This window comes from Heliangelus exortis, chromosome 1, assembly GCF_036169615.1.
Source record: "Heliangelus exortis chromosome 1, bHelExo1.hap1, whole genome shotgun sequence".
Classification (NCBI taxonomy): Eukaryota; Metazoa; Chordata; class Aves; order Apodiformes; family Trochilidae; genus Heliangelus; species Heliangelus exortis.
Window position 1 is genome coordinate 30,098,302 of NC_092422.1, and position 12,572 is coordinate 30,110,873.

The 12,572-nt window shown below is 40.5% G+C and overlaps 1 protein-coding gene across 3 annotated transcripts in view; it reads left to right on the top strand.

The window, feature by feature from the left end:
• ENOX1 (ecto-NOX disulfide-thiol exchanger 1) overlaps nucleotides 1-12,572 on the top strand; it is a 376,541-nt gene that overhangs the window by 267,422 nt on the left and 96,547 nt on the right. For all 3 annotated transcript variants that reach the window (XM_071740024.1, XM_071740005.1, XM_071740013.1), the window contains 3 exons: nucleotides 2,800-2,973; nucleotides 4,701-4,907; nucleotides 11,225-11,458. In XM_071740024.1, the coding sequence (XP_071596125.1) occupies nucleotides 2,800-2,973; nucleotides 4,701-4,907; nucleotides 11,225-11,458 (615 nt within the window). The remainder of the gene's footprint in view (nucleotides 1-2,799; nucleotides 2,974-4,700; nucleotides 4,908-11,224; nucleotides 11,459-12,572) is intronic.

The following is a 12,572-nucleotide window of genomic DNA, read 5'->3' on the forward strand; positions in this document are numbered from 1 at the left end:
ACTTATTTAACACAGGCAAAGTTACTTACAAAGTCACATTTCCTTGAAAGTGAGAGGCGTAAGTGGCAAATAATTTTCTTCCATTTAAATTACAAATCTGCTGTGAATGACATGCAACCTGAAAGCTCTTCCTCTCAGCTCCCTTTAGGCCGTGTTTGCAGCATTTGTGGATGTGAGTTTCTTGGTGCTGTCTCCTGTGCTTTTGTTTTCCTCTGTCCTTTCAACACTACCAAAGGAATATTCAGAAAACTGTACTTTACTGAAACCTGTCTTTCCACTGAGTGAGAGCACACATCTGTGGTTTGAGCAGTTTGCTGTTGTTTCAGTTTGCTGCTCTTGTATAGAAGCTGAAACATATCTAGTAGTTGTCTTAAAGAAAAAAACAGCAAAAGTTAAATATAAATTGTGGTAGCAGTCACCAGATGATGATATTTTTCCTTGGCTGTCACCTAGGACCCGAAAGGTACACACAAAACAGGGAGAACTTGGTGTTCAGTCCATCTTCTTTTATGTTTCCATCTGCTTCATCCTTGCCTCAGAATGTTGTGGGTCCACCACAGATGCTGGATTTAATAATAAAAAAAATATCATACCTGGCTAGGACTGTAGCTGACCTTATAGCTGTCTAGATGGGGATGAGACTTCTCCCTTGGCATCATTCCAGTCCCAGTTTTCCCTTTGCATGCTGCAGAGCTCTGCAGGGCACTTAAGCAGCGAGTAGGAAGGATGGACTTCCAATTGCAGCAGGAGATTGCTGCACAGGGTGGCCTGCAGTGGCTGCCAGAGGCCTGACTTATAAAAATGAGATTTAGCAAATTAGCATAGCTTAAGGACTTCTTCAAATTGTACGTTGCCCTTTTACCTCTGACTTTATCTCCTAGCATTCACTAGCCATGAATATTTTAATACAGCCACCACTGCATCCCTTGGAAGAAACGGCAGTCTCTGGGTCTCAAAGCTTCATCTGAAAAACGATGCATAGACATCAATATTGAATAAAAGCTTCAGAGCCAGAGCAAGTCCTTTTTCATAAGCCCACTTATTACAAAAAAAAAAAAAAAAAAAAAAAAAAAGTGATGTAATATAATGAGTTTTCATTAATACTAGTCTTCAGTAAGCCTAAAGCAAATCCTTGCTTGCTGTGTGCTTGCTATGCTTGTTGTACAGAGCTGCCTGAAGGTGATGAAGGCTCAGAGGCAGTGCATGGAGAGCAGGGAGCATGCAGCAGAGACAGATATGAGCTCTACTGGAGAAGAGGTTCTCCATCCTCATTTGCCTTTCCCAGAGAAGATGGTTATGGATGTTTCAGAGGAATCATAATACTAATTTTTAGCCTCCGCAGAGTGCTTTACACCTGCAAAGTGCTATAAAAACCTGAGCTAATCTTCACTAGTAGGTGGGTGCTATGGTACCTGTTTTGCAGAGGTGGAAATTAAAATACAGATAGGTTAGTGGGTTGAGCCAGGGTCACATAGCTTCTCAGCAGCAGATTTAGGATGAGGAAACAGGTCTCTGTGGTCACATTCCATTGATCATGCTGTCATGTAGCAACTGTAGCTCAAATTTCCAATATATATATATAGGTAGGTAGGTAGGTAGGTAGGTAGGTAGGTAGGTAGGTAGGTAGAAAGATATATAAAAATCCCACAGAAGTAATTTTCCTCTTTGCTTCTTCAAAACAAACTCCTGAGCTACCAAACCCTGTGTTTACATGTATCATTAAATACTTTACAGTTGATAGCCAGAAAATTCAGCAACAAACCTGTAGAACACCAAATTCCTCTTTTAATAACTAATGATGCGAAATAGCAGCAGTGTTACACTGACAAAGAGAATGGTCTCTCAAATTATTTTATTAATTATGCTTCAAGAAACCCACAGCAAACAAACAAAAAAAAGAAACCCAAAGCAAATATCAGGAGTTGGATCTTGGTTCATATGAAACGTCCCCTTATTACAGTTCTTGGTGTGACAGCACTAGTGTTCCCCATGAAATCCTCCAGCTTTAAATAATGTGTATGGAAGTTTTGGCAAAGAGATCAGGATGGAGAAAGAGTAACATTCACCAAATATGCATTTTACTTCATAGGGCTATAGTGATATATTTTTATAATACATCTGTGGAAGAGAATCTTACTAATCCGATTAAATAACAGGGCAAGAAGGAATTAATTCTGAGGTTCAAAACCACCACATTCTATGCAGCTGAATTTTTATATTCCAGGGTAAGGTGGTTAGAAGTCTTGGTTCACTACACTTCTATAAAACAGCCAAAAATGGATCTTTTCCTGTGGTGTTTGTAAATCAAGGTCACTTATGTGAGAAGGCAATGCTGTGATAAATCTGTCTGACAATTAGATGGAGAGGGCATATTGATGTTAAATTATATTCGTTGTACACTCTGGTCAGAAGGCAATGTAAACACCACAGTAGCATTATGAAATAGAAAATTGCATTCCAGATAATGACAGATATTCATGGTGCATGATTTTACACTTTAATGTGCTTTCTTTTACTCATTCATATTGATATTTTAAATTATGTAACATTCCTTTCTTGATGCATAGTTTATTTTTTTTCCCTGAAAATGCACCTCCCTCTCCCACTGCCTCTCTTCTCTCTTTGCTCTGCCTTTTTTCTTTTCTATTTTCCCTTTCCTCTCTCCTTTTTTTAACAGTGATACTGTGGTACTTGAAGAAAAAAAAAAAAAAAGCCTAAAGCAAAACCATCTCTGCGAGAAAATAGTTAACAAGTAGTTTCAAGATTTTAAAGTCAGGATTCTATGTGATATATTTACAGATTCAATCTGTGTACCAGGCTTTGATCCAAGCCTTAGCATGATGACTGGAATCACTCCGATTAACCCAATGATACCAGGCATGGGGCTAGTGCCACCACCACCACCAACAGATGTGCCTGTAGTCAAAGAAATAATTCACTGCAAAAGCTGCACGCTCTTCCCTCCAAACCCAAGTAAGTGGATCTGATGAAAGAGTGTTATTTTCCTGTATAAACTGCGTGGAAGAAAAAAAAAAAAGTTTTTAAATAGAGGGTAGGGATGTATGGTGTTTCTTTCTAAGGTCTACTCTGCATATGAAGCATTGTATGGTATCAGAGCATACTTAAGTTACCTCTGTAAGGTCATGTACTCAATTTTTTAGAAAGCAGAAAAAATCACTGCTTAAACAAAGCTATCAGAGTCTTAAGATCTACATTTCTCGTAGTAGGAATCTGTCTTTAGATCACAATGTCACAAAATATAACAAAATATGGTGCCGATGATCTCTCTGCTCCCCTTCAAGTGCCCTCAGATAGATGGGACCGATCTGGGCTTGTGTCCCTGAACACAGCACCTAGAACCCAAATGTCAACCAGCTCTGGTCCTTACCTGGGGGAGATAGAGGGGAAGGGGGACTATAGCTCCTCTCTTGCCATTTGGGATGTGTGTGAGGGGAGCAGCATGAGCATGAGATGTTTCTCCTCTTTGAAAGCTGGGGCCAGAATTCCTTTTGCCACTTCTGGGTCTTTGTGCAAATGGAAAACACTTCCCACTGAGCCAAAAGATCAGGGACAAAGCCTGATCTTGTGCATGTTAGGCCCAGGAGTTTATTTTCAGAGCTATCAGACCAGTGGTTTTCGCTATTATTACAAAGACAAAAGAGAAAATTAAGCAAGTAGTCTGGTACTCTGGATTTGCTCAGTACCCAGATCATGGTTTAATAAAACTGGCTGTTCATGTGAATATGTATATATATGAATATATGTAAATTTCAATATTTTGACCCCATTTACTCTATTAAAGGGCCAAAAAATGAAATTACATGAATCAGATTCCTTCTTAGATAACTATTTTTAGAAGGATGCTCTGATAATTTATATACAAACAAGGTGAAGTGTTATGACAGAGTGTATTTTTTTATGCAGCCTTCAAAAATTTAATTGTTTTCATGATTTAAGGGTATATATGTATTCTATATATACCTTAAAAAATAACATTTCTAGCCACTCCACTTCAAGAACACTTGTAAACAGGGAGGTTATCCTTCCCATGTGCTGGCGTCTGCTCCATTATCTGGCAACAAGACAAAACAGATAACTGGTAGAGCATTTTCATCATGCTGTCACTTTATTATGTTTCTCACTTTGTTTTTCTGTGCTATTGTACTTGGAGAGAGAAATTACATTATGCTAAGACCAGGAGAAGGTGTCCCTCCAGCCCAAGTGCCCGGAGTGTACACAGCATGGGCTGGCTTCCAGAGGGCCCACACACTTGGCTAGTGTGGCACGTGATGGGTATGAGCCAGATCTGGTGATGTTCAGGCTTTGAATATACTATACCAGAGCTTGAGATCTTGGTGCTCAGGGTCCAATCAGTTGCAGGAGTTCCCCTGCTTTAAACCAGAGTGTTTTCGATTTTTTATGTGACTGTGCAGTGTAAAGGAAAATCTTTTTAGACCTTACTGTCTGTCCTGCAGTGGCAGGAATTTATATCTGAACCTCCACTTAAAACCTGAAGAAGTTTACATTGAAGTAATCAATTTTGGGCAATCTCTGCAACATTCAATTATTTTGCTTCTCTCTCTCTCCTCCCTCCATGCTCTGTATAAATGTTGCTGCCCAGAACTGATTAGGGGAATGAACACAGCCAATGGATCAAAAGACAAATCTTGTGTTCCAACATCTTTTCTGTTTTGACTTAGATCTTCCACCACCTTCAACAAGAGAGAGACCTCCTGGGTGTAAAACAGTGTTTGTTGGAGGATTACCAGAAAATGCAACGGAGGAAATTATTCAGGAAGTCTTTGAGCAGTGTGGAGATATAACAGCAATTCGGAAAAGCAAGAAGAATTTTTGTCACATTCGTTTTGCAGAGGAGTTCATGGTTGATAAAGCCATTTACCTTTCTGGTACTTCACATTCTTTAATGGATTTTCCTTGCTTCTCATTTGTATTTTGTGATGCTAATGTTTACTTTTTTTTTTTTAGCTTTTATCTCAGCAAGTCTTCCTTAAGCTTAGTGACTGCAGCCTGGAGTGGCAAGGGGCAATTTTGTATTTATCTGTGTCTGGCAAGACTTGTGCATGGGTTTGTATGTTACTTACCCAGGAGAGATTTCCTGCTATCCCACAACAATGCAGCAGATCCTGAAATTCACTACAGAACAATCTTATTTTCAATTTGTACAGGTTTATATAGTTTAGCTCACAGGTTGTGGAAAGAGGAAGGCACTAGGCCAGGAACACTGCTGTTTTCCAGTGCCAGTTTCTCTGATGGGCATGCAGTTTCACTGGCATATTTTTATAGATTTGCAGTGCAGTCTGAATAAAGTCTGCCTTTATGCATGGGTGTATTCAGCTGCTCTGTGGGTTTGATTCTCAGCCCCATCTGTACTCTATGTCTGTTGCCTTCTAAGACAACAGCAACCTGGTCTAGTGGGAGGTATCCCTACCCATGCAGGGGACTTGGAACTAGGTGATCTTTAAGGTCCCTTCCAACCCAAACCACTCTATGATTCTATTATTCTCTGATTCTATGAACTACTGCCCCAGAAATTCAGGTGTAACATTTCAGAATCTCTTTTATTTTCCAACAAAGGAGCAGTAGAAAAAAAAAAGAGGGAAATAACAAAACAAAACAACCCACACCAACCAACAAAACCTCTAAGTTACTACTCCCAGACAAAAAAAAAAAAAGAAAGAAAAAAAAAAAAAGGGAAAAAAAAAGAAAATAAAAAAATAAAGAAAAAAGATGGGAAACAATTCTGTTTTCACATACCAGGCTTCAGAGGCTGTCAGTGCCCTCTTAAGGTTACAGGCTCCTTCATATGAGGATTGGCTTCCTAACTGAGCCCTTTTTCACCTTTCTGAGCTGGACCCCATGCACTCTGTGTATTTGTCTCCACAGGCTGGTTCATCTCTTTTTCTGGGGAGCCCCACAAACATTGTTTTTCCCCACAAGTGTAGTGTTACTCTTCCCAGTCCCCATCTTTCTTCTTTGATAATTTATTCACTTATTACTTCCAGAAAGCTGTGGTTCACTGGGACAGATTACAGACATAACAGTAGGAAGGAGCAGTAGACATTTTCCAGCTTTCAACTTATGTCTAGAGGGCCCCTTCTCCACAAGGGACAGAGCAAGAGGGGAAAATCACATTAAGTGGGAGCTGGTATAACTGTATATGATAAAAAAAAACAGTGGTGAGAGAGCAAAGAAAAGCTCAGAAGTGTACAGGCTGACACCCTGGGGCAGAGACCCAGAGTCCCTCTAGCTCAGTTTCCTTCTTTTCAGCAGTTGACTGCACCTTTTGCTCCACTCCAAGTCAAGTTTTATTTTAATTTGATGTGCCTTAAGTCCCAGAGGACCAGATTTGGTGATTAGAGGCAGAAAATTCCCTGTGCTGCCATGTCCTTGTTTCTAACATACTAAAGCAAGCATTCAGAATAAGGGAAACAAGCAGAGATGGAATTGGCAGATTCCCTTCCTCATCCTGAATTTTCTGATGGTTTATTTCCAGGTTTCTGATCCATCCTTCCTTCTTCATTTCCTTTTGTCACAGTCACACTGCTGCCTACACTTCCTCTTACCTTGTGCTCCACAGCCTCCCTCTCCAGTCTGCCTTTTCCCCACACCTTTTCTTCCTTCTAAAGTGTTGTTGTACTTGGTGTCTCTGAGCAGATCAGGAAAAGTGAAGTGGGGGGAAAACAGTGGAGCTGCTAGGAAAGAGGAAGGAAAGGAGGGGGATACTGCAACCAAGCTTCACTTCTTTTTACCACCAGTGTAAACTCATCAGATGAAACAGGGAGCACAGACTTTGCCCCCTGGCTTTGGAGCAGGGAGGTCTGACATTAGGCAGGGTCAGGGGTTTTTTTGTACTGAAATATTACGGAGTTTTAATTAGTCATTATTCCCTTCATTAATATAATGTAGTCTGAAATGGTGGAGATAAAGCATATTGTTAAGGAACTTTCTTTTCTTTGTAAGAGACAAAAGACACTCACATACAAACAGAACTTGTGGTTAATATAGTATGCACATTATATTAGGGGACAGTCATGCCTTTGATATCTGTAATATAATGATAATTTTGTCGACCTAATCAGTTTTATCTGTCTACCCCATCTAATCTCATCAAACTTTGTATGTATCCTGTGCTTATCATCAAAATTCTGCAAGTGATTATAAAATTCATCAAGTAGTTTAATCACTGATTTTTTTTTTTCCCTTTCTATTCAACTAAATGTGTATGAAAAGGAGTCTGGGAGATGAGTAGAAGACCATGATAAAAAAAGTTGACTTGAGGAAGGGTGGTTCTCATTTAGCCCTGAAAGTTACCTTTTGATGTCCCAAGGCAAACACTTTGTAAAGTCAGCATATGAGCCCATGAGGAAGCTCTTTCTCCAAACTGTATGTACTTCAATCTTGTGGCTGACAATTCAGTAACTGTAGCAAATATTGGTGGCCCTGGACTTTAAAATATGGGACAAAGAGATGGTTCTGAGGCAGATCTGCTTATACCCCAAAAGCCTGTGTATGCGTTTTTTCTGAGCTGACATTTTCCCCGTTGGTTTCCATTTAGTCCTGTGTACTGGTTTTATTTTATGTTCTCAATTATCATCATCATCAACACTGTGCTCTTGATTCCCAGTTGGAGAGCAGCTATTGGCTGGTCCCCAATATAGCAACACTCAAAGGTAAGTCAAGCCATGGAGTTTTGACTAGACCTGTGATATGGAAATACTGTGTTTGATTTTTATTTAGCACCCTCATTAATTTTTCCTGTTGTTGCTCCTTTAAAGTGAAGATCTTGGCAACTTCCCAAAGTCTTTCCCTCTGCCATTGTGTGGGAAAGTGGAATAAAAAAAATGACAAGCCAGGCATGCATTTAGTGCTAGCTGCAGTCCTGAGAAAAAAAGATGGAGGAAAGGGTCTCTGAGGGGAATTCATTGCCCATGCATGAAGGGGAGGCACTGGTAGGTAGTTCTCTTGTGCATATAAATACTCACAAACATCAAGAAGGAGATATGGTATTGGAAAAGAGGGAGGCTCCCAGCTGACCTGCAGTTTAGAGCTGCCAACTCAAATAGGGGCATGAGGATCCCATATACAAAGAAGGACCTGCCATATGTGCACCCCTTGCTACACAGCATCTTGCTGGGTATCAGCCCATCAGAGAGTCTGCTCTTCATTAGCTCAGCCATTGGTCCTGTAGAGTTCATAAAGGCTGATATATTAGGGTGCAAGGAGACATGACAAAGGTGATTTATTTGCTGTGGGAGAGATGCCAGGCCTTGAGGAAGCTGATCTGAATTTGAAGTTGCCCCTGCTCTGAGAGTGGGACTGGACTAGATGATACCCAAGGTCCCTCCTGACACAGGTTATTACAGGTTTCTCCACTGGAGAAAACCTCCTGGCTGGATGGCCACCTTCACTCTTAGGAGCTAAACAAGCAGTGTGATCTTTCCAGTGTGACTCATGAGCAATTTCAAAAATCTGTTCATTCTGAGGCACTTACCCTGGTTACCTAAAGGGAGCCATTTGTCCAGTGCTACACAGAGTAGTGGGTTTCGGACTGCAATTTACACTATTCTATATTTTCTTCCATTATATCCATTTACTTCAAAAAATATGGGCCATTTTAGTAAGACTCAACTTTGCTGGTGCACACACAACATGTAGATACATAGTCCTTTTCATTAGCTCTTTATTCAGATTAAATGAACAAGAGGATTGTGTCCTGCAGTTCTGCCTTTCTTGGTCTGTCCATGCCCAGTGTGCTCACCCAGAGGCAAAATTTGGGGGGGAGAAGAAGAGAGACGTTGTCTTCCTGGAAGGTACAGCCCAGCTGGAAGATCTAATTTTAGGTTGATGAGACCTGGCACCTTGGCAGTGTCCCTTCACGTTGCTGATAATGCCATTTTGGCACAGAGCAATCTCTATTAGAGGAATGCAGCTGGTGAGTCAAACCATGAGGGGTGGGATTAACATTTTTCACAGTTATCAGGGTGGCTGCACCCCTGACCCCTTTTGGCTGGCTCCTTCATGCCTACTCCTCGGTAGATAAAACCACATAATTACCCCCTCATTATTGCAGGGCTCAGCTCTGAAAGGTCACCCCTGCTCTTCTTATATTACATCTCACTGAGTAGAATCTATCTGTAACTCTTCCCTTCAACACCTTGTGACTAGAGCTACGTATACATGACCACAAATAGCCTTCTGTGGGGAAAAATTAGTGTTTACTCCTCTGTGCAAGAGAAAGGAGACCAAAATAGAGGGGCTTTAAAATAAGCAATACCCTTGTTTGCCTCTCTTGCAATGGGCAGTCCTGCTTCACCCCAAACTTGCAAACCCTGGAGACCAGATTTAGTAGGTTTCATGGAAGCTTTTTATGCCTTCTGGCTTTGAGGGACCTTGTAATCACTTAGCTTGAGTTTTTATTGTGGGTCTGGATCCTTACTGGAAAATGAAAGTCATAGCTCTTCCTTACTGACAAGCTACTTGGCTGAACTCCACAAGATATTGGAAAAGAAAACGTCAAATCAAGACACACCTGGATGTTGATGGGGTTGTTTTTGTTTTGTTTTGTTTTTTGGAATGATCACTACATACATGGATATTTAATGTCTTTGAAACTATTGTCTTAGATAGGCTGTAGTACAGACAGTCCCTTGTGTTCATACAGCAGAATGTTTTTACAGCAGTAAAATAAACAGTGTTCCTAGATATGCATTTTTGCAAAGATTGTCCTCATCTCCCACATAAATCTTAGCTTTGCTCCCTGGAGAGAGTTCAAAACTTGTTTTTAACTGTGGTGGTGAGTGAGGTGCTGAAGCTCTTCAAACCACAGGCAAGCCACAAGACTGCAAGGTATGTTCTCTTGGATCGCTGTTCAGAAGCAACAAACACCATTTTTCTTGCCATTTTGAACAGGACTCTCCTGCCCTGAAGTTATTACACAGTGGATGTAGGAGGATGTGTTTCTGGAAAGCTCTCTGTATGCCAGCTCAGCACACAGTTCATCTCTGCAGCATCCCGTGATTTGAGAAGTCTCTGCTGGGTTGCTCTGCTTCTGAAGGCAGAGAAATTAAAGCTAGAGCTGTGCAGTTTGGTTCACTTCACCTGCATCTGAGCGCTCTGCTTGCAGCTTTTGACATAGTATTTTCTCACACTTTCACTGAACCAGCACTTTAAAAGTTTGAGAAACTGCTCTGTGTCTTTTGGCCTTGGAAATAAAACTTGAAAAAAGCTAGATGTCCAGTGTATGCTCTTCCACACTAGGGCCACAAAAAGCCATTTTTATAGGTTTGGCATAATTTTCTTGTCTTCTGACAGCAGCCATGGGTTTTAGTTCAGGGCAGGGTCCTGTTGTACTGTTTTGTAGTACTGAGTTTGCAGTCTGGTAGCTTTGACATATGATACATTGGCCAAATAATGAATATTTAGAACATCACTAAAGATGAGGCACAAACAAGTTGCATTATTTGTTCTGAAAGAGGTCTCGCAAATGTCTATAAATCCATCTACACTTTAAAACACACTAAAGAATCCTGACATTAATTCATTTGTAGGTGGTTTATATTTGTTGACAGAAAAATTCCAACAGGGAATTGGGAAGTAGTGTTTGCAATTGTAAAGCCTCTGCCTCAATGCAGCTATGACACCGCATTGTTTGTGGCCCAGGAATTTATGTAGCACAATTTTCTCATTCATCTGAAGTCATGATTTTTATAAAATTCAGCCTTTCTCCACACTTTCAATTCCTCTGGCAGACTGGAGAAAAGCACTAAATTGCACATGATCCCAACAAGATCTGAGGACTTTGCATTCAGACCAAAGCATTCTTTTTTTGAGTAGTGTTTTGTTTTGTTCTGTTTTGGTTTTGTTTAGCTGGCCTTTGCACTTATAAAAGGTGGGAGTATCGATTAGAAAACTGACATATTTGAGAGACTCCTAAACAGGAATGTAGATTCTTTACCTTTGGGTCACCTTCTTCAGCTCATCTACCACGTTTTTAGGTGATGCAGAAGGTTGTGAAGGAATGTTTATCTGCTTGTGAAAGCCCAGCGATCAATAGTTTCTGTGTAGCTATGTGGGACTGTTAATGTACATTTTTACTTAAATGCATTTGAGAGGGGTTTGTTTTTTCCCTCTCAAAAGAAAAAAAAAAAAAAAAAAAAGAAAGCAAAGAAGTCCTGCAACAGTTAGTTCTGCTTGTTGATTTCAGGTTACCGCATGAGATTAGGATCTAGCACAGACAAAAAGGATTCAGGTCGCCTTCATGTTGATTTTGCTCAGGCAAGAGATGACTTTTATGAATGGGAATGCAAACAAAGGATGCTGGCCCGAGAAGAACGCCACAGACGTAAAATGGAAGAAGACAGACTGAGGCCTCCTTCTCCTCCAGCAATAATGCATTATTCTGAACACGAAGCTGCTTTGCTGGCTGAAAAATTGAAAGGTAAGCAGCATTTGATACTTTTCAATGTATTATTCCTTAAGAGCGGGAGGCATCCAGAAGTCAGTGGAGGGGAGCAGATTTCTCTCTGACGTATTTCATTGCTTGCCCTCTTAGCTTTCCCTCACTCCTCAGCCATTTCTATGCCAATGGTAATGATACTCACCCACCTGCTAGAAATGCAGAAACTTATCCATCTTCCTGTGCTTTGGCAACTAAAACACAAGCTACAGGATACTAGAGTGGGTTTTTTTCTGTTCAGTTGCTGTCATCACCTCCCATGGAAATGCTCTCATAATAGACAAACTTCATATTAAAGGCCTGATTCTTAAAATTTCTTTATTCCTTGACTGGTGTGTTACTATGCATGCTACTGTCCCTCTTCCTAGCATTTAAATTCCTTTTATCAGCTGCATTTTAACATGCTCTTCAGATGCAGTGGTGCACCTTATTGCTGATACACACCATCCATTCTGTCATTGCCTCTTTAGGGTTAGAATGAGAGCATATTGTTATGGTATGCAATTGCTTCCTTGTTTGTTTTTGTTTAGTTTTTTTTCCTAGGTTCACTTACTGAGTTATTATTTTTAAAGGGTGCAGTTTGAAGATTCTTGTCTCTAGTGGTTAACGTAAAAAGTAAGGAGAAAAGAAATGAAATTATCAATGGTAAAGACATTTTTAAAAAGATCAAGCAAAACACTCTTTATACCCCTTAGAATTGTGTTCGTTTTCATTATGTGTTTAGCACTTGTGTTTGGTATTCTTTCCCTTCCTGGTGGCCAATCTTGTAACTTTTACTCTGTGCCAGGTCACAAGCATCTGTGATTCTTGCCACTTGTTTTAGAATTAATCAGATTAGGCTTAGGCTGTCTGTCAACACAACAGCCTCTGTTCCAACTAGGAAACAGGTTTGGGAAGCCAAAGGACAGTGCAAAGTGTTGCATCCTTGGAGCACAGAGCAGAGATGCACTCTACTGTCTCTCTGAGTTCTGCACTGGTCCCTGGTAGTTGTCACTGTTCTGTGAGTCTGTTGCTATTTTGGCACACTGATATTCTCACCACAGGCACTTCACTATTAAATAATTCACAAAGTGGCTGGGAGACTGGTAAAATAATC